This window comes from Oxyura jamaicensis, chromosome 1, assembly GCF_011077185.1.
Source record: "Oxyura jamaicensis isolate SHBP4307 breed ruddy duck chromosome 1, BPBGC_Ojam_1.0, whole genome shotgun sequence".
Classification (NCBI taxonomy): Eukaryota; Metazoa; Chordata; class Aves; order Anseriformes; family Anatidae; genus Oxyura; species Oxyura jamaicensis.
In genome coordinates, this window is record NC_048893.1 from 44774678 (window position 1) to 44798000 (window position 23323).

General features: G+C 37.6%; 1 protein-coding gene across 10 annotated transcripts in view; it reads left to right on the plus strand.

Annotated features, from left to right (window-relative positions):
* ANKS1B (ankyrin repeat and sterile alpha motif domain containing 1B) overlaps positions 1–23323 on the plus strand; it is a 444131-nt gene that overhangs the window by 255361 nt on the left and 165447 nt on the right. For all 10 annotated transcript variants that reach the window (XM_035336443.1, XM_035336434.1, XM_035336452.1 and 7 more), the window contains one exon: positions 13186–13284. In XM_035336443.1, coding sequence (XP_035192334.1) covers positions 13186–13284 — 99 coding nt within the window. The remainder of the gene's footprint in view (positions 1–13185; positions 13285–23323) is intronic.

Consider the following 23323-nt stretch of genomic DNA (forward strand, 5'->3'; position numbering starts at 1 on the left):
AGAAGAGAAGAGAAGAGAAGAGAAGAGAAGAGAAGAGAAGAGAAGATGGAAATGGAAATGGAAATGAAAATGAAAATGAAAATGAAATGAAAATGAAAAGAAAATGAAAAGAAAATGAAGAGGAGAGGAGAGAAAAGAAAATGAAGAGGGAAAGAGAGGAAATCTGACTCCAAGTCTTTTTACTGACTTTACAAATTTTAGAAAGTCCGGAACAGAAGCAGAAGGACATTAAACTGAATTGTTGTCACAGAGACATTCTTTTCACTCTGAGTGATAGCTGTGTAGCTGTGGCCTAAAAGGGCTAATGCTGAGTGAGAGCTAGTTTGCTTGGCTGGACTTCAGCTGACTCCTTGAAGAAAGCTGGACATGCTATCCAGAATGCTTTGCAATACCATATTATTCAGATTTTTCCATTTTCTAAGGCAACTCAGTCTTCTGATTTACTTGGACAATTAGCTACAAATTGAGACAACCTCTCCTGACAAAACTTATGTCAAAAATGCTTTGATACACATGTACAAAAGAAGCAGCAAAATTCAGATTTGCAAAAGTGTGAGTGCTCACAGCTAGAACTGAATTTGACTTTAGTTCTCCTTTGAATACATATGTAGATAGGTATTAAGTATTCATTGGACTGGAAGAAAACAATCCCTACACTTAGGCAGTGAGAACTAATGGAATTCATTTTTTCAAATTCAGGCCCTAATTAGTCCTATTCCAATTCTTTATCTGTATAATGGGCATAAAAAGCCACCTTGCAGGAGTCTTATAAAATATATTAATTGCTGTTTGGAGCTGTCTATTATTATTTCAATGAATGTCTAAAAAAAGTCAGAAGAAAGTGAGTCATTCTTACTGGTGAAGCTTTCAATGGAAAACTATATATAAGACATGGACCCACACAGAGAATGATAAAGGCTAAAAAAAGAAATATCAGCTATCTTGTTTCGTAAGTACCATCCATCCTCGTGCGTTGAATTCATGGATTATTCAGAAATACGATCATACTGTATGTATGATACCATATAGAATACATATCCTGTGGTGAAGGGTGGTGAGCCAGTGGTGAATAGTCTTCATTCTGGTAGTTTGTAGCTTTGTGACTTTGCAACATGCCTCTAGTGTGTAGTGGAGATCAGCAGTTCTTATTTTGTCTGTTTTATTCAAGGCAGTAACCTTCCCTTTTAAGAATGTGTACTGAAGTACAGAAATTATATCAAGTGAAGTTACATGGTCTCTCACTATTTTTTCTTGCTCAGTCAAGAGCATGCATTTTGATTATCTGATCTGTTGGTTAAATGGTCTGTTTTGGACCTGCTATTTGAGGCAGAAAGGAGCAGTGAGACTCCTAAGTGTTCATCATGACCATTAGGAACATTTTTTTTTTTTTTTTAATTACAAGGAAAAGTTAAATTAGAAAAAGCTTACTTGGGTAGTTGCATTAGTTACTGCTTTTGTGTTGTATCTGAGATAAACAATACAAGAATATTTGCAAAAGAGTGAAAAATGTGTAAATAAAGAGGAGAATGTGAACAGAAAGAAAGGTCACAGTATTTGAACAACATCTGAATACAATATGTGTATTGAGAATGAATTACACAGGAAGTAAAAGCATATATGTAGGAAGAAAGGGAATAGAAAGTACCAAGTTTAGGGTCTGCCTCACACAGACAGAAAACTGATTTCACATTTGTTTGTCCATTTATTGAATTTGGATGTTTATTTTACATTTCAGATTTATAAATGTTATTTATAAATGTTATTTTTCAATGTCAAGATACTTCAAAATTGTTGGCAAATTCTTTTAATGCCTGTGATAATTAATATGGGATCCACTCTATCGCTACATAGCTTGTCATAGGTTCTGGGTGGCAGATACTGTATTACTGGTGACATACAAATCATACCACATTGTTATTGTTTAATTTTATCTATCTATCTATCCATCTATCATCTATCTACATATATATATATAAATATGTTGTCATGGGTTGACAAAAAAATATATTAAGTAATGCAGCGTTCCATGAATCATTCCAGAGTGCACTGCTTTCTTTATCGGTGTTTTTGGAAAACAACCCAGTTGTTTTCCAAAATTGAAACTTTAGTTTTTAAATAAACTTAGTGCAAACAGAACAGCTTTCCATTATTCTTTGGACTCATTCCCCAATTATACCATGTTCAAGTGTTTTGGGAATCAGTACAGGACAGAGTGAAATATCCCCTTAGGAATGAAGAAATATAATCTTCCATGCAGTCTACAATTTTGGGCCTATTAACACCATTTCTGAAGGGATAGCTCTTATTTTGGTTCTTGTGGAATATATCATCCCAAAGTTAATTTGTTAGCAGGGTAGTCCAGAGCCTCTGCCACCTGTGCGACACATCAGAAGAAATCAGCTTTGAGGTGCAAGGATGATTTGGTGCAAGCTGGAACAGGGATGGTAAATCAGCTTCCCCCAAACACAAAAGAGCAACTGAGCCTTATGTATCACTCAAGATCTAAGTTTGAATTTTTGTTTAGTAAAATCAGGTGTTTTGCCTGGTACATATTCAGCATTCAGTCTCTAATGTAGCTAAATACTGGTGCACTTCACTTTAACTTAACTCATTGATAACAGCATGAAAGCATTGTATAAGAAAAATTATTTATATATTTTGCTTTTCTGGGCATTCAGTTTTGGTTACTGGCAGAGACACCAAACCAATGAGGTAGATCTTTGATCTACCACGGTCATGCTAGTGATTCTCAAGAGCCGAAGCTGTGGCTCTCCAGCACATTTCTGAGGAGCAGTGCCTGCTTGGCACTGAACACAGGCTTTGTGGCACGAACCCTTCATGGAGTCGCTGTGTGTGAAGCACTTCCTGACACGACACTGCAGTCCACGCGTGACACGCGGGACGGCCATGCAGTGGAACGCTAATTAAACTTTCTTTACGAGAATATGGAAATGCATTTCCCAAATTGTTCTCTGGGAACAATAGCCCCATGTAGTGACATCAAGCACATGGGATCGTATTACAGCAATCTGTTGGTTGCCATGGTGACGAGAGTGGGCCCGCGAAGCAAGCCACCCAGCTGCTGAATTGGAAGGAATAAGAAAAACACAGCCCACTTCCCATGTGAAATGAATTACAAGAACAAGGAAAGGAAGAAAAGAAAATTGTCAACCCTTAATCAAATGTTCTCATATTTTTAGAAAGAGTATGAAGAAAATGGAGACCATCTCCATTTACCTCTTAGGCCTCAGGGACCTGAAGAATAATATCTCTGCATATATCGTGGCAATAAATCACAACAGTTTGTATAAGAAAAATCACACGTAACAGAAATCTCTTCTGTGTGCAATGGGAAACAATACCTTGTTCAATCATGCTATGCATTGTCTCTGCCTTGACAAACAAAATCTGTAGGAATATATCAAAATGCTTCTCACCATAATGGTTGCATTTGGCCAGCAAGCCTGACTCTGTATTTTCCCTGCACCCTTTTAATTTTCAGCTAGAGACAGTTAGTATATTCCAGTTTGTTTTACATGAGCCTTCTTCTCTTATAAGCTCTCTTACCTTTTACCCTTGCTGCAGCACAACAGATAAAAAGAGGCATGATGGAACGTGAAACTCATTTAAACATAGCAATCAGCCATGCATAGAAAACAATTAATTTTCCAGTAGTTTTTGGAAGCTGCTTCATAATTCATTCTATTTTGTAATAAAATATTAAAACTGCAAGTTCAGTTGACCTAATAGCCTCCAGTTCCTAAGATCTATGTCTGCAAAAGGGTTTGGGCACCTGATAATTAGACTGTGGCTTCATTTTGCATTGCAGAGTGTGGGCCCCAAACAACCAGGTGAGGCTTCCACGAGATCACATTGCAAATGCAGCTAGAGGTGGCTATGGTGCAGCTTTACAGTTCCTGTGTCTGGGAGCAGGATCCCTGCAATTGAGTTTGGCACACAAGACCCTGCATAACTTAATAGGAAGAGCAAGGTGCTTAATAAAAAGATTTGCAGTGCTAAGCAGAGGAAGCCAGTAAGATAATCCAAGGCAAGAGTTATATTGAAAAGTTTTGCCGCCCTTTGAAGCTCTGGTTTAGAAACCATTTGGAGGCTAGATTTTCTGTCTTGCTCCCTAGATCTCAACATCAAAGTTGTCCTTCTGGATGAGGACAGCTGGCTCACCACTTTCTTTCAAATTACAGTACTATCTAGAGGCTCAAATGACTCTGTAGCTCAGAAGTTACAATGCTCAGTTGCAAGCGATAGTCCTGAATTTGTAGCTTTCTCTCTGCTTTTTATAGCTAGCTGTTATTGGATGTAAACCAGAAACATTTCTAGCAACAGCACTGGAAGATTGATTTGCCACACCTAGCTCTCACTGGTCTAGAGGATAATATTCCGTTCTGGTTTACTGGCTGAATTTCATGGTAATTTAGTTTCAGCAGGACTGTAGAACAATTCCTCCTCAATCCCAGAATGCCCTTCCCTATCAGTTATTGCATAGCTTGTTCTCCTTTTTAGGAAATCCAAAATTTGAGTTTGAGAAAGACACATGAACCTGATCTCCCTTCTGCATGAATCCTCTCATAACAGTGCTGTGATATGAAAAAGAAAGATAAAGCAATTCTTCCTCCTTCAGTCACATTTTTAGGAAAGAACAGATTACATTTTGTGCCATGCTCCTGTGGCTCTGCCCTAGGCATCCTCTAAGACTTCCCATCAGATCAAGTACCTATGAGAAACAGGAACTCATTTCTAGACTCACACAAATGCAAAGTTGGATGTAGTTTCCAAACTGCTCCATCTACTCGGAACAGAAAACCAGGGAGACCAGAGGTAAAAATGAAAAAAGATATGAGTGGAGTTCAGCTGCAGGCAGAAGCTGAGCAAAGGCTTGTTGCAAGACCACAACTCTAACTTTAGGGCATAATTGTTTGAAGGCTTAAGTATTTTTCTGAGCATATGTTTTTTCTTGCTGCTATTTCAAAGAGCTGCTCTGTGAATAAGCTATTTTTAAGATACAGATTCAGCTCAGAATTTTAAAGTCTAAGTCTTTGACTGTGTTTTGTACTCTTCAGGCTGGTTTGTGTGGCTCAACATGGCTAGGGTTGATAAAAATGTGAGCAAAAAAAAATACCTGACAGACAGAAATATGGTTTGAAACATACACGTTTACTCAGTGAGACTTTCTGGGAGGTAAGCAGAGTTTCTACATTTATTACAAAAGCACCAGCATTAGTGCCAAGGTTGAATAGAATTCCATGTTACATGCAGAGCAGGTATTTAGCATTTTTGTTATTTCTGAAAATACTGTTTACCCCTTCTTGCACTGCCCAAACTTATATATTTACTGGAGAAAGGAGTATTTTCCTAAGAATTTAGAAGTCTGTTAATTAGCTCACAGTAATATTGATTTTAAATTGGGTCCTTTGAGAAATTTAGCTTCCAGGATAACTAGCATTTATCTCAAGTAATCTGAATAATGGTACAATATAGACTCCTCAGAATTTTCATTACTCAAATGAAGTGAAATTATCTTTGCAATATACATTCAAGACATTAAGATGTAATTTAGGTAAGTATTAATAATTATTTTATTGAATTGTTATGACTAAATAGGCAGACAGAGTTGGGTCAACAGCGTTCATAATTAAGTGGGCCAAGTGCAACATCAGAGGTAATTTTTTCAATTGCCACCTTATCTGTGCAGCTAATTTGCAAGTGACAATTGTGTTGGTTGTAATGAATCAGTGCTACAAGGAAGAGGGGATAAAAATAGCAGAAATTCTTCCTACAAGACTCCCTGTCCCAGCTATCAGTATTGTTTAATTATCACTAGACTTTAATTAACTATTATTGTTGTGTGAAGGGACTGTGACTGTATGTTCATTTGAATATCAATATTTGAAGGTCTTTCAATGGTACTGGTTACTTGAAGTTCATTTCACGGAGAACTGAATATGAACCAGAGAGATCTTTAAAACCTGGGTAGAGTGGGACTCAGGGTCTGCTGGGTCTCCAACTTCTTTTGAAATGAATTCCACTTACATCATTTTATATCTTGCTGCCTAGTTTTCAGATTAGGGGTCAAATTCCCTGGGTGTGTTTGTGCCTTAACTGCTTTGAATTGCTGTCCATCATTGCTCTTGTCTGTGACTAAGATGACTTTTTTTTTTTTTTTTTTTTTTTAGTTAACATTTCAATAGTAGCTTATTATTACTTTCTGAAGAAATGTTAGTAACATGGAAAGCCATCTTCAAACTTCCTCTTTATTTTTGTGGAGTTTTTAATTGCTAAGGAAGTCATATATATAAAGGCTGATAATAGAGGAGGGTGAGGATTGAGAATTAGTTTCAGTATCAGTAGTTTAAAGGCAATATAATTTTAGAAGAATGTTATAAAATGATTTGCAATGTGCTCAGTCCATTCTTCCTAACATATTTTACAATCAATCTTTTTTTTTTCCCCAAGGCAGAATTTCAGGCTTCTGCAAGAGATTTTTCTAACATGGTCTTGTCAGGCTTGCAGGTGAAATAAAAATTTTTGCACTATCTCCAGGAATCTGATAAATCTTTCTGACCTTAAAGTACAAGTTAAACATTTCACTCAATAATCATTCTTACAGATCTTGTTTTCATGTTAACAGTGGCAGTACTAGTGAGAGGCAACCTTTCACTCATACTGAAGCTTGCTAAATTCTGGTCGTTTGCCAGTTCTCATTTGGAAAAGAAATGTGTGACACATTGCCTCAAATTTTTGCACTAATAAAAAGCAGTTTGTGCTATTGAAAACTGCATTTCGTTGGTCATTTCTTGCAAGCCACAAAAGGAATAACCTCTTTTACCTCGTGGAAAAGCTATGTTGTGATGAAAATGTATAAACCTTGTGGCATATGATTGAGACAATGAAAAGTCCTGATTATTCAATGTGTCTTTAACATCTTGCCCAACCATCTTGTGAGATGTCTTTAATTGCTTCCCAGCCAGAGGACAGGTTAAATGTCACCTACTTTGGGGGATGCAGTTAGAAAGAATATTAGCATTAGTTGGTGAGAAGCAAAGTGATATGGAATGAAGATTGTCAAAGCCATGCTTCACAACAGGACTCTTTCTCATTGGTGTCAGATGGCTGCTTCCTTTGCCTCTTCCTTTCCTGTTGGTGTGGAAGGGAAGAGAGAAAAAGGAGCTCTTTGATGCTATTAGTGTCTGCTTTCTATCTCCCTGCATGTATAATGGAAGAACAATCCCATCTGCCCCTGTCCTGCTCCCACCTCTTTTCCCTGAGTGGCAGGAATGCGAATACTCTCACCCCAACTAAGTGTACTGCCTTGTGTATTATCCTTTTTCCTGTCTCTGCCAAGTCATGTTTCCAGCAACCTTGCAAACCCAAGTGCAAGATCTGTTGTTCAAATTAAAATATACCCAGTTGAGCTCCCACAATGACAACTCTCAGGAAGCCAGTGATTTGCTACAATACAAATTGGAAGAAATAGTGACAAGGTCCTTCAAACACTCACCAAACCTTGCCATGACACACATACACTATGATATTACCCATTTATATGTATTACATCCAACTGATACTGGCTTTTCAGAGTCCCTACAGATAATATGTTGAAGGTGCAGCTGATTCCTATGTGGGTAGCTGCAGGAGGAAAAGGAAGAGCATATAGCTCTGCCCAAGGAAAAACAGTTAGGCATCTATTAGTGCTACCCCATCAACATTATACTCAGCACAGGAGTCATCCTTCCCTCACCCACACCAATCCTGTTATTGGGCAAACTAACTCCAGTGACACTTGGCACCTGCAGTTGAATTTGGTCTCACTAATGGCTGCACAGAAATACAATTCCATCTCATGAGTAGTTCTTACACAGCTTTAATACCAGATTCACTGCTTTTCCTCCTCTAGCTGACATAGATGAGCATAGACAAGCTAGTCTAATTGGGACTGCCAGTCTATAAAGAACTCTTCCAAATCTTCCATTTCTTACAAAAGGATATTTTCTTTCATAAAGGAAAAAAAAAAAAAAAAAAAAAAAAAAAAAGAACCTCAAATGCACAATTAATCTGTTCTTTCTCTCTTTCTTCCAGTTAGTTTTTACTCAGTTTACACAAAGTGATGCATAGATGATGTTAGAATCTCAGCAACATACACTGCTGGACATGAGGCTCAGAGGCACAGCTTGGTAGCCTCACATACAAGGATTGCTACAGGCACAGTCACAAATAGTTATCCTTGTGTTTAAGATAGGATGTTATTTCAGCCTCCAAAGGCTGTAAGGGATTACCATACAGGGGACAGGTACAGAAGAGTGAGGAAAGCATTAAATAAAACTACTTTGGGGGGTGGAAAGCTCTTACATGACATATTTATGTAGACATCATCTGTTCATTAAAGAGAATAAGATTGGATGGGGATTTGAGTAACCTGGTCTAGTGGAAGTTTTCCTGGCCCACGGCAGGGGGGGGTTGAATTATATAATCTTTAAGGTCTCTTCCAACCCAAACCATTTTATTATTCTATAGGTGTTTATCTCCTCATTGAGTTGTTTGTGGTGTGATTTTTTTTCCATAACTTTGAGTGCAATGAAAATCTAAGGAATTCTTTCTAACCCTTATCAGATTGTCAATCTATTACTCAAGGTGAAGAGCAAGAGTAAGACCAAAATGCACATTCCCCACACCCCTTCACTTCCAGCTTCAATGGTTGAGTTTTCAGATAAGTCTAATGATGTAGCTGTTTTAAAGTTTCTTTACAAATTTTGCTTTACTTAGATGCTAGAATCAGACATTGGATATTTTTGACATAGGTTTCCAGTACAGAAAATATATGAAGGAAGATTAAAGACATAGGTACAAAAGGGGAACAATGAGAAACATGCACTTACGCCTGCTACTGCTATATGTTCTTCTAATCAACATATTTTAATATCTTTAAGGACAAATCTTCAAAGTGCTTTTGTTCCTACAGGATGTAGAATTTGTATTGGTCTTTAAAAAAATAATATTGAAAATTGTCCTGTTTTGATAGTAAATGAAGTCTACAAGTTCATGAATCTTTTTCGTTGACTGGATTTTAGAGGTTCTTTGAGCTGTTTAATGTATTAAAATTAGGCTATTTTTAATAAAGGTAGTACTTCTGTTGCTACAAGTCTGACATATTCCAAATTAAATTGTTTTATAAAGATTCTGTATACATATGCATGTTCTTAGATGCATTTGCAATCTAGTATAAAATTCTAACCCAGCATTTTTTGGAAAGGCTGTATTAACTTTAGGTGGAGGGTTCTGGAGATGATTTTGTGTGGAACACCCCAAATAAATGCCAGTGAAATCTTTATCTTATACTATACCATCATGTATTTTGTTCTTAACTTATTTATAGGAACTATCTCAGATTTTGGCAGAATTTCTGAGTTTTCTCAATTATATTGTTTTTCATATGCCTCCAGTCTCCCACATGCAAAGTCAGTTTTCCTTCATTCTTGAGCCCAACTGTTCTGTGAAACTGTTGCCTTTTACTCAGAAGATCAGCTTCCTTTATGTATTTATAGGGAAAAAGATGATATTTCTGAGAGTAGTGCAGAACTACAAAGCCCCGGGAGGATAAACTGAACTCCTTTCTAACTTGAACTTCAGAACCCGAATATTTCTAATTCATATGTAAGACTCTTATGCATTTGTATGTCAGGAATTTCAACAGTGTAAACTGACATGCATGAGATCTGAATCTGCCCTAGTATAAGCAATTTTTATATATTCTTCCTGCTTTAATTCTGAGAAGTAAGTTTTCCTTCCAGCTAAGTTTTCCAATAGACTTAGGAAAGCTGTAATATCACAAAGCCTCTTATGTTTTTATTACATAATAAGAACATAATAACCCCAGTAGAGATTGCTGTCCCATATTTTCTGTTACAAGAACCTGTTTTCTCTTTTATTTAAGCATATCACAGTTAAATCTTTGGACTGAAATTCTATAGGTGTCTACTACACCTACTAGAATAATCTCTTTTTGGTGAATGTTTCAGCTAAAATAGCTCAGCTATTTTCAAGGGTGAAATAATGTGAAAAGACATTATTGTCTTCGTATTCATTTTAATTACATTTACCATGTCATCTCCATAAAGTTAATTGAGGTTAAGTTTGGCCCAGCTTATAATAAATGTGTGTACAGCAGCTAAGAGAAGGGAGACAAATTCTCCTCTTGTCTCTGATCTGCTGCAGGAAAAAAAAAAAAAAAAAAAGCTTTCCTCACTCTCAATTTAGGAGGCTATGGAAGGAGGCTGGAGGAGAGCAAGAAGAGTAATCAGGTAAAAGAGTACCAGGGACCAGGATTAGTGGGAGAATGGGAGCAGACACCAGGGAGACAGAAATACAGGGGACTGTTTCTTTCTCTTCAAACAAACGTCTGCAGAGGAGGAGACAGCAACTTTCTACTATCAGTTTACTCTTCTATAAAGAATTATTATTTAAAGCAATAGAAAATTATTGTTTTAAGTTCCCCAGTTTGCTTATGTGGAGAGATGAAGAGCTGGGATAGCTCCTTGGCAGGAGACAAGGAGGTCTGTTTTACAGGAGGGATGAATGACTGCTACCATTGACGCTGTGCATTGCAATGCACAGGAAAAGCTCTGAAACCTGAAGACATTAACGGACCAGGTTCTTGCCTTCTCAGAGTGGGGACAAGGAGGTAACATTAATTCCAGGCTTTCCTGAGTTTTAAATATTTGTTTTTTTAATCTTGACATACTTAAAAAAAAAAAAAAAAAGTACTAGCTGCAAAGAAACAAAATATATGAGCCAATACATAAAGGAAAAACAAACAAACAAGAAAAAGGACAACAAATAAACAAAAAAATAAATAGTAAAGAATTAATAAAATAATGCTGTATCTGCCATGCATCAACTTGGCACAAGCAGGCAGGATCTTTCTTGTGCCTAAGTATTTGTTGAACTGGGTTTTAAACTTAGAACACATTAAACTGCCATGGTTGCCATCACCAATAAACAGTGTGTAGTAGCTCAATGATGAGTACACCCTGATTGTGCATAAACATCTTGCAATGATGAAGGGTGAGATCTGAAAAACAGTAAACGAAGTGAAAGCAATAGCTGAAACAAATAGCTGCATTTATTAGTATGAATGAAAATATGTAGTCTTTTTTTTTTTTTTTTTTTTTGGACTGGATCCTGTCTTGGCTCAGTTTGCCTAAAGCCTTTAATGTTAGTTATTTCTAGCAACAATAACCCAAAATGCAGATTTTCCCCCCCAGTTCTTCCCCTAAATTTACAGCCCCCTTTAGGTTAATTAACATAAAGAGGAAGAAAGGGGAAGTGACATTTTGTGTGTTTACAAGGGAGATAAATGGGATATTAACCCCACCTCATCACTGTCGCTGTTTGCACAGCCTGTGCTGCATGCACTCTTATACCACATGATGTACTTATAACAACATGATTGCACAGCTTCTCACTTCAGAGCAGGGCTCTGCCTGAGCCAGTTCTGATGCTGCACACAAATTCTTTCAGGATATCATTTGTAGACTTGTAGTCTTAAATCATACCCCGTACTGTGAAATGTAATTTTAAATGTAATAGCTTTGTAATGTTTCCATGATTGCCTTAAAAAGACCTCCCCTAGATTTTGCAGGATCTTCTGCAGAGTAGCACTTGAGAGTCCTCAAGAGTACATCTGTAAACTAATCAGTCCATCTGAAAAGAGTGAAGATTTAACAGCTGAACAGGGTGAAGTATTGTTTATTCCACTGTGCTTTTTGAAAGAAAGCCATGTTGCTCTGGGACAGGAGATTTGATATTCAGAAATAATTCATATCCATTATTAAGCCCTGATTCAGCAAAGTATTTAAACACGTTCTGTTATGCGCCTCTCAGCTTTTGATTTTGCTGCTGCTTAAGAGCTCTACTGAGTCAGAAGTAGCAAGCTAAATGGAAAGGTGGAGATGAAGCTTTTCATGGATTTGCTCACATAAAGCCTATTTCATGGTGATTTTAAATGAGTGCAAATAAAAATTCTCACTTACAGCAAATTAGCTTCATGAGACTCTGTCAGGGGTACAAATTTGGAGAGATCAACTGGGGTATTTTTGCAGGTTCTGACCATAAATGTAATAGAAAATGGATTCTGTGTGTGTGGTCTGAAATGAGGTAGTCTAAAAACAGAATGTAGGTTTTCCAGCCTACTTTGAACCATCCTGATTTGATCCCTGTCTGCAATTCACTTTTTGAGATACTGTAATGTCTCTTGTGATTCCCAGTAGTCATCGTCAAATAACCAAGTACCTTATCCTTCAAATGCTAAACTTTCCACCTAGGCAGAATCAGGCTCCTTGATCTTCAGCCTGTACTGCTCACTGTTTGGATGAATTCCAGGATCATCTTTTAGGAGTCATATTTCCCTCTTACATGTGTAGCTTAGGTCATCTACTGCTAGCAGATCTTAAGAATAGAAGCTTGAATTCTGGAGGCTTTTTTTCTTGATTTTTGTGGACTCCTATTTTGTGTATTGTTTGAACAGATGGTCTTTTTCTGCTGTTTGCATGTTAGGATTTCTTTGACCTGCACAAAAACAGGGAGATAAGAGTAGTGACAGGCAAAGTTAGGACTGAACTGGTACAGTTAAATTCAGGGGGATGGGAGCCATATGGGGTTTGTTGATACCACTCCCCCTCCTTGGTTTCTTCAGCATTTACCAACAAGTAAATAAAGAATTTTATCCTCTTCCACTCTACTGTTCTTCTTATGTGTTAAGTATGTTCCAGACTGGATTAAAATGAACATGAGACATTGCTGGGTGAGATAGCAGTCGAATGAAAAAAAAAAAAAAATGAAGACTTCGAATGCACTTATCTATAGTCATGTCCTTGGTTCCAGCCAAATAAAAGGAGCTTCACAGCCAGTATTTTGCTTGACTGGCCCCTACAGTTTCTCCACTGATGGGGTTGCCAGCAGTATAGCAATTGTCCATAAGTTCAAGTGCCTTCCTCCGCATTTTGTCAATGTGACAGTGAGTGCAGTCACCAGTAATTTATTAATCTTGTCAAATATCATAACTTATATAAAGTGTTCTCTTTTAACCACAACAAAAGGGCTTGTTTCAAGCTATTGAAGGAATCTTCTATTTTTTCATCTTAATTCTGCCTTTTTTTCCCTCCACTTCTTTAGGGAAGCAACGTAATGGAAGACCAGGATCTCCTGGAAATAGGAATACTTAACTCTGGACACAGACAGAGGATACTCCAAGCAATCCAGCTTCTCCCAAAGGTATAGTTTCTGTTATTATCCAAGCAAGGGAATTAACACATTATTTAAAACACTTTTTTTGAATGGAGATAAACATAATTCCCTACTGTTTTTGTAGCAATTTGTTGCATATGCAAAAGTGGCGTAAAATAATGTCACTCTGGACCCACCTTGTGTAGATGTAGTTGACAAACAAAGCAGAAGACAATAACATCTGTAATTTGAAATGATAGCTGTTTAGAATTTATTGTAATTATTTTTGGCTTTTCAATCTGCTTATAGACTCTGTCATTACATATGTGTAAATAAGGCTGTCAATGAATACCAGGTGTTTGTCTTTATATAGCAGATGACCTAAAAATACTTTTCCTTTTGAAACAGGAATTATATAAACATTCTTCAAAACTTTGGATGAAAAATGCTTTTCCTAATACCTGTCTTTCATCTATGATTTGGAGACTTCCTGAAGGCTCCACATCGGTTTTCTCCTGTGTATTTTTGCTTCTCAGCATAGTAACTTGCAGTCATTTTTCAAGTCATTTTTAGTGCTAACTGATTTAAACTATAGATTCTAAAATCAGTGGTATAAAGGTGTGGTTCTTACATTTTACACACCAGAATATATCTGCAGGCTTCTGCTAATGTTTCTACATACAGAAACCTGAATAGGTAAATGAGGGACACACTGGGCCAACCATGAAAACTTACTGATTTTGGGAAGCGGTGTGATGAGAATGAATGAGCAGCATTCTGGACTGAAGTCCAGAAGACTGCCACAAGTGATACAAATACTCACTCTGTGCAAGGTACTGGGGCAGGAATAACACCTTAAGTAAAATGTATAGAGTGCTCTAGAGCTTGGTAGCAGCATGTGCGGAATAATCAAGGTAAATAGAGATTAGTCTATTTGCAGTTTGATAACACTGGAGTGTAAGAATAGTTAAAGGACTTTTCAGTCTGGAGCATGAGGATGACTTTGCCAGAAGAGGCTTTTTTATGCAGCATAGTTTACTAGGTAAGTTCTTATGGATGACTTGTAAAAGAGAACAAGGATTTATTTTGTATGGAAAAAATGTAAAATTGTGAACTGTATCTGTTACTGGATGTGCTAGACAATCTGTATATACTACAGAATGAATCTGTGCACTGATACACTGAAGATGATTAAAGACAGCAATGTTCCACATAGCGTTATTAGACAAGTGAGATAAATGGTGCAGTATATAAAAGAAGTACTTGATGAATTACAACAGATATTTATGGTTTAACTATAAATTATGAATTTTTGAACAATGCTATCATTCAAAACATTTTATGTGATTTTAATTCCTGCTCTTAGCTGATGAAATATCTTTATTTTTCATATTTCTTAGAGAAGCCAGATTTTTTGTATTCTTGCTTAAATTGTTCAAAATTAATGAATGAATTTTTAATATATCATAATTTTAGTGCTATCTAGATTTGGTAACTGGTATTTATGAGAACATTGTTAATAATGTCTGCTTTGGGAGAATATACTAATGCTGAGAGCCAGATTTTGTCATATGACTCCAACTAAGGTCTTTTTATAAAATGTGCTTAATATGAGAAATGATGATAGAATCAAGATCTAGAAGCCCTCTTAAAACCAGTTGAGAGCAAGCTGTTTATGCAGTTACTTGGAACAATTAACATCTTCTGAACTGAAGATAATTAACAAAGAAAAGCTTAAAGCATGGGCTTCAATGAGGTAGTCTTTAGCAGCTTCCCTGTTGAGAAAACAGTCCTCAAAGACCAAGTTTCTAATGTGTCTTTGATGCAAGAATATCATATCAAAATAAAGGCAGCCAAAAGCTGTGCATCACATTTCTTCACTGAAATGATTCAACAACACAAGAGAGCTTACATAGTAAAGATACTTAATTTCATATTCAAAACCCAATTTGTTTGAACAGCTGTTTGAATAGTTATGGGGCCCACAAACTGGGATTCTGGTAAATTTTATCTCATGTAACTGACCCTTGATTTATTTACAACAGTTTGCTGAAAATCTAAAAAACTTTCACATCCTGCAGGAAAACATGAAATGGTTTCTGCATAGTAAGTTCAGCTCTGTCATTATCCTTTCAAAATTGTCTATACCTTCTAAATACTTTAGGATCTCAAATCATAATTGGATTCTTACTAATTTGAATCTCATTAGATACTGTTTTAGTTGTTTTGTTTGGAAAGATACCTCTTTTCTACTCCTTGTTTAATTTAAGACTTGATGACTCCTTGCATTTTAGTAGTTTCAAATATGGTTGCTGCTGTTGTTGTTAGTTTTACTATTAATCCTTCCTGTCTTGTGATACTTCTTAACTCAGAAGTTGAGGTAGAAGTTAAATGCTTTAAAAAATATCTACAGAATGACACTTCCTTAGGGCCATATACTTAGTCAGTATAGAATAAACTTAGAGGCTTAAAAATAAAGAAACTAATATATTGTCAATGTTTTAAAATATTCCTTTTTAAAACTTCTTTGTTATTCTCATCAGCCTTCATCTCTGCAGCCTGAAAATGCAACAGACATTTAGATGTTAACAAGACTTTGTTCACTCCTAAATGCTGGTTTCCTAAAGAGTGATGAGATTTCTGTATTTCAAACACCAGAAATATGTTTATGAACCACTTCCTAGAGCTTGAAGTAGATTTAAATAGGAAAAAAGCACTTAACTGTTGAAATATAGATGAATTAATTGTTCCATTTTATTATGTTGTGTTTAATCAGTATAAAAAGGCATATTTGACCCAGTTTTTTCAAAATATAATCTTTCCTTAATTATTTTGTGTTTGAGGAGAGCATTTCATGAGAGAAAGCTAGAATGTTTGTAGGGAGAATTTAAATCTTTCAATAAGATCTCTGCTTTTCATTATAACCTTTATTTTTGTTGGATTAGAGATAGAGCCCAGTCTCATCTTACATTAATGCAATTTAAGTTATTCAAGTTTCACATTAATATTAACTAGAGCACTTTATAGCTTATTATTATTAGATAAGGTTAAGACACTCCAGTAGAAATATAATTTGTAAAGTTAATTCTTAAAATGGAAATATTTTATACATGACACTAGTTTTAGAGCAAATCTCTTAGCAGAGTTTGATACTGCGTCTCACATTTTTTGTTCGAACAGAATGAAATCAATAATCTCTGGAGAGGGATTTTATATGTTTTATTAAAAGGACATTCAGCTGTATAGAGTTCTGGGGACAATGCCTAAAAGTATTGTACAAGGACTTCAGAAAAAAATATATATATAATACTGAGGGGAGAACTTGTTTACAAGATATGCTTAATTGACTAAGAAAATAATAGCAGTCACAGTGTATCATTTTCAAGTTATTTTGGCATCCAAAGCCTGTGTGCAATTGACTTCTCAATGGGTTCCTAAGAGGTTGCAGTGTTTTTGAAAATAATTATCCTAGCTTATCTGAGGACCTAGATAAGAAAATTGATTGTTTTCATGTGGGTTGCTCAGTGTATAGCTCCTTCTCCCAGCCCATAATGGGAACACATTCTCTCATTTGACAAATGGAAGAAAGATGATGGTTGAAAGCATCTTTCTCCTGGCTTCAGAGCTATTCTTACAGTATGCAGCTTGTTTCTTCCTGCATGGAGAGGTCTCAGGCACAGAGCACATCTGAGAATCTTGTAGCAGTGGCATGCAGGCAACGAGCCTGTTTCCTGGGTGCTTTGCAGAACCAGACAAGAAGTAGGACATGAGTGGGGTATTGAGCACATGCTCTCTGCAAGTAGTGTTACATGAGCAGTAAAGCTGTGCTTCCAAAAAGTGCTAGATCTATTACTCATATGTAACACCCATTTTTGCAACACAGTAAATCTGGCATTTAGGAAAACAGAACTACTGTGCCTGTGCACATTAACTATGCCATGTATATAGCAGACAGTGACCACATCGTATGTTTGTAATTGCTATATATCTGTTGGTTTAATCGTTACAGAACATAGCAAGCTATTTTGAATCGTGGCATTTAAGTATTTCCCATTCAGCACAGCTAACAGGTAGATCACTGCAACTTCCATTCCTAAAGATAGTGACCAAACTAGAAGATGCTGCAAAATCAAGCTCTTAACATTTATGACCCTTTCTGGCTGTGACTTCTTGCTTCTGGCCTGCTGGAATTGAAGATGAAAAGCAGCATTCAAGGGAAGTGCTTTTTACCCTCCTTATTCCTCCTTCTAATGACTTTTGGAATTACTTGCCAGGTTTGGAAGGAGGTCACTCACCTGGTCATTACACTGTTTATAAGACCTTAACTATAAGGACAGAAAAGAAGTGTTATAACCACATAATACACAAGTTTTGCAACTTTGAAACACAAAGGAATGGACCAGTAGAACAAAGCAGTTAGAAACATCCATGCTATAGCTCAGGGTGTTTACCTCATAGTCTCTCCAAGCATATGCTTCAAATTTGTCTGATTAAAGCAGTCCCACAAATGTTTTACATTTTCCTTCTTTCTGTCAGTGAACCACTCTATATGGGATACACTGTCATTTTTCAGTTTCATGTAGATTACAGTAGCATGTCACTGGTCATGCAACCATTCCCCATACAGCAAGCCTTATTCCTGTTCGTGCTTTTTTATACTTCCTTATTTGTGGTTGACTCCATATTGCCTGCTGTCTACACTGAGGAAAGCTGAAATCCTATTTGAGAGGTAGTGCTATTCTTTCCCTGTTCTCTTTCTTCTGCAGCTGGCCCACTGGTCACTGTACAGAGTATAGTTAGATACCTCTGGACTCCTCACAACATCCGTGAAGTCAGCAGCCTTCTCATACTGACACCAGCTTAGATTGCCATCATGAAGCTTTCAACTTTCTTAAAGGTTGTTGATGAAGAGCATCATTTCCCTGGGCCTCTAGTTAGCACCCCCATGGAATCTCCTGTGAAGCTGAAGAGATTGATGGGTTTTCTGACCATCACAAAAATATAGCACTAATAAGAGGTGGAGAATAATTAAATCATTATAGAAGCAACAGGAAATTGAGCAAGCAGAGTTCTGAGCAAGTCAACAGAAAGTGAGGCAATGAAATCAGGAAATGTATCAAGGAAGAAAATATGAGTCAAGGAAAGTTAAGGGCAGTTGAAAGTAAACAGAAATGTATACCTCCACCATTTGACCCATGTGTGTGTCTTTTTTTCCAATTGGAGGACTTGGAGTTAAGGTTGTCAACCACTTGATTCAAATCTTTGTATCCCTTGAACAGCATCATTTCGTTGGGGCTCAAGTTAGCACCCCAAGGGATATTCTGTGAAGCTGAAGAGCTTGAAGGGGTTTTTCAGCCATCAAGAAAAATAGCATTAGTAAAAGGCAGAGAAAAAAAAATAGAGGTTGAAATGTATTTGGTGCATGTCTAGTGTTGATCTTCTGATTTGCTTTCCTTCGAAAACAAAGCTGTATTGTGTGTACCCAGATTATTCAGCAAACCAAACCAATGCGAAGTAAAGGCAATGATCAGATCACTTTTAAATCATATCACGGCACCAAACTCTTGGGTCAAACAAATATTGCTAGTGTAGCCTCTGAGAGGGATGGAAAGAACTAAAGGTGCAGTAAAGGTGCATATCGTCAAAAGTAAACCAGGCAGAACTACTGAGGTTCAAGCAAAGGATGAATATTTAATTTGGAGGTGTAAGTCTATGCTAAAATAGACAGTTTTTGAAAGTGTGCCTGTAAATCTCTAGCACTGAGCACAGAATTACTAACAAATACCCACAGGACTGTTCTCAGAAGTGATAATCATAGAAACTCATGAGATCAAAGGCCATGCATTCCACTTAGTTCACAAATTCCAGATTCAGGTCTTCTTAAGATTACATCATACCAAATAGAAATGCCCTGAACTGTTGCATAAAACATCCTGAGTGAGACTTTTTCCCTTGACCCAGGCATGGTATCTGATGAAGAACTAGGAGGTCTTTTCAGTCTTCTGGATGTGTGAGAAAAAATCTCAACAATTTTCTTCATACAGGATCTTCTGTGAAGCTATTTTATTAGCAATTGCGATGGCAGATGTCCTGCAAGCAGGAACACACAGTAAAAGTTTATCATAACCTTATACTCTCTATTACACAACACCTGATTTCTCCTGTTTCCTCACTGGCTGAGTACTACTGGTTCGCAACGTACTCGACACACTTCTGTACTATAAGTACAATTTAATTTGACCAACTGTCAATTTCTCCTTTTCCTTTTTTTCTTTTTTCTTTTTTCTTTTTCTTTTTTTTTTTTTTCCTAGAGGGAAGGAGGGCCTAGAAGGACCTGGAAGGACTAGAGGGCCTGTGATTTTTGTTCTTACTGATTTCATACTGCTCATTCTGTTTTTCTTAGCTATCTTCCTTATTTTGGGACAGTGGGACCATTCCCTTATCTGCTTAACATACTCCTCACTGCTATGCTGCACAATCACTTTTGAATATGCAAGGTTAGTGGAATTTTCCACTGCAAAAACACCTTCTATTGCAAAACCACAACTTTGTTTCTCACAGATGTGAATCCAACTATTTAAAATTAAGAAAAAAAAAAAAAAAAAAAAAAAAAGTGTGTATCTATTTTAAAGTCACAGAAAAGATGTCTGTCGCAATGATGGTAGGAAATGCTGAACTGAGTTCATGGTAGTCTGAATTTACCATTAGTGTGGGATCCTGAATCAGGCAGTGAAGTGAATATGACTATGTCTTTTGATAGTAAGCTCCACAAAAAGATGGAAGGATTTTGTTTAGCAGAAAGAAAAATCAAACATTATTAAAACACAGCCCGAATAGTTAACTTTTTTAGTAAGTGACAAGGTAGGCAGAATAGAAAACAAAACAAAATTAACAGCTCTTCCTTACCCGTTGTGCATTTACAGGCAGGTCCTAGTTTTCACGTAGTCACTTTCTCAGCAGCAGTAAATGAAAAGTGTCCTCAGGTCCACAGGAAGTTCAGCTGGCCCTGCTTGACAGCTGGCTCTCTGTCCCTGACTGCAGGCTCAAGTCCTGCTCAAGCACTGCAGGCGCTAGCTTCCTGTGATGTCCCTGTGCCAGCCAGGCACTGTGGTCTTCAAAAGCGTCTCCCCTCAGCCTTTTCTTTTACCACCCCCAGAGAAGGAATGATCTCCTCTTCCAACAATATGAGTATACCCGATTACTTTTTGAACATACATAATTTATAATAGACAACGCACAAAGACAGGAAAAAATACCACCACCACAACCACCCATAATAACAATCCAGAATCAGATTGGAAGCTGATTGTTTTGTACACATTTTTGAGAGAGCTGATTAAATATCTTAGATAGACCAGCATATCTCAGATAGGCCAGCATACCTGCGGGTACTGAGAGAACTGGCAGAAGAGCTGACCAAGCTGCTTTCCATCATTTACCAGCTGTCCTGACTATCAGGAGAGGTCCCAGTTGACTGGTGGCTAGCAAATGTGAAGCCCATCTACAAGAAGGGCCGGAGAGTGGACCTGGGAAACTACAGGCCTGTCTGTCTGGCCTCGGTGCTGGGGAAGCTCATGGAGCAGGTTATCTTGAGTGTCATCACTGGCTGGGTAGCAGCTTGGTCCAAAGAGTCGTGGTTAATGGAGTTAAATCCAGTTGAAAGCTGGTCACTAGTGGTGTCCCCCAGGGCTCAGTACTAGGGTTAGTTCTCTTTAATATCTTTATCAATGATCTGGATGAGGGGATCGAGTGTACCCTCAGTAAGTTTGCAGATTATACCAAGTTAGGTGCATGTGTTGATCTGCTCAAGGGTAGGAAGGCTCTGAAGGAGGATCTGGAAAGGCTGGACTAATGGGTTGAGGCCAACTGTATGAGGTTCAACAAGGCCAAGTGCCGGGTCCTGCACCTGGGGCACAACAACTCCAAGCAGTGCTACAGGCTGGGAGATGCGTGGCTGGAAAGCTGCCTGGCAGAGAAGGACCTGGGGGTATTAGTTGATAGTCAGCTGAATATGAGCCAGCAGTGTGCTCAGGTGGCCAAGAAGGCCAACAGCATCCTGGCTTGCATCAGAAACAGTGTGGCCAGCAGGACTAGGGAAGTGATTGTCCCCCTGTACTTGGCTCTGGTGAGGCTGCACCTTGAGTACTGTGTTTAGCTTTGGGCCCCTCACTACAGGAAGGACGCTGAGGCCCTGGAGCGTGTCCAGAGAAGGGCTATGAAGCCGGTGAGGGGTCTGGAGAACAAGTGGAGTGGCTGAGGGAGTTGGGGTTGTTTAACCCAGAGAAGAGGAGGCTCAGGGGCAACCTTATCACTCTATAAGGTACCTTAAAGTGAGGTAGCTCTCTGTAGCGAGGCAGGGATCGGTCTGTTCTCCCATGTGCCCAGTGACAGGATGAGGTGGAATGGGCTAAAGTTGTGCCGGGGGAGGTTTGGGTTGGATATTAGGAAGAACTTCTTTACTGAACGGGTTGTTAGTCACTGGAATAGGCTGCCCAGGGAAGTGGTTGAGTCACCATCCCTGGAGGTCTTTAAAAGACCTCCAGGGATGTAGAGATGTAGAGCTTAATGATATGGTTTAGTGGAGGACTTGTTAGTGTTAGGTCAGAGGTTGGACTCAGTGATCTTGGAGGTCTCTTCCAACCTAGATGATTCTGTGATTTTTAAAGAAAACATTATATATTTTCTTTAAAAAAAATGTTCCTTGCAAACCAACACAGGTGTGTAAATTCACTGTAATTGCTGTCATTTAAAAAGCTGTGAAAGTCAAGTCATCTCTTTCTCCTCACAAAGGGAATAAAAAGCTTGATTTTAATACAGTGATGAGATCCACCAGATACTGATATTGCCTGTGGAGAAAATAGCATTAGTTTCCCAGCTGTCTGAGATGATCACAGAAAACTGGTTATGGGCCATGTTACTGAATTCACCTTGATGCTTCTGGTGCATATGTGATTACTTTGAAGATCCATTCATGTTTATTTGGCTACATTTCAGAGACAAAAAGTCAACTAGAGTACTTTCTATCTAGATGTAAAATACCATATAGTTATAGTAGTGATGCACTTCCAAAAAGACTGATGTACGCACAGTCCCTTGTAAAGGATTTCTCAGCCCACTAGGATGCTATTTGATGTTACAATTTTATTTTGAGAAACAGCTTTTTCTGGCTTCTGTCCTCTACTCATTTCAAAGCAAGCAACACTCATGATAATTCAGTAGAACCAAGGAGAGAAATCTCCTGTGTTTTGTATCTTCCTCCATACTTAGTTTATATTATATTTTCTTAAACATTTCTTTTTCTTTATAATTTCTAAATCCTATGGGCCTCCTCCTTAGTGTTTTCCATATTTGTCATGCTAAAATTATCTGCAGTTAAACAGCTAACACTGGTATTGCTCTTTATAGATATCCTAATGAATTGGGAGCACTGTCTGTGGAAGAACAATACTGCCTCTATTTATGAACAGTTAATCCTTGAAAGGCTGTATTTACAACAGACATGACTTGAAGCTCAGAGATTTTATACTACGCTGAGTCAAACAGTGTGTACATAGCCAGTTTGATGTTTGACACCAGTGGTGCATCTGTTGTAGCTGGTGTGAAATGATTGAAGTCTTACATGTGCAAATATGGTGCAAAGACAGGAGGCCTTTTCTTTCCAAAAACAAACACAAAATAACCAAACAGCAAACAGCATCAGCAAGGTAGTCTACAGGGTGCAAATGATTTGTGAAAGGAGGCTAAAATCACAGGGCAATACAGAAATATATGTATATATATATATGCAGTCCAAGAGCCATAACCTGTTAATGAGAACGTGAATAAGATGCAAATAAACTGCAGCTCTAACAAAGTAAAGGGGCAGCATTTCTAGGCAGATACATTTCAAAGTGTTTTTGCTTTTATTTAAAAACTCCATAATCTTTTATATGAAAAGCAGATACTGTTAATGATACTATCATATCTAGATAACTAATCTGTCAATAAATAGTTGAAAGGAAAAAAAATACAGCCAGCTATGAATGACACTTAATAAGCTAGCTGATGTTATTAACAGACATAACAAAACCTTACATACAAGGGGACT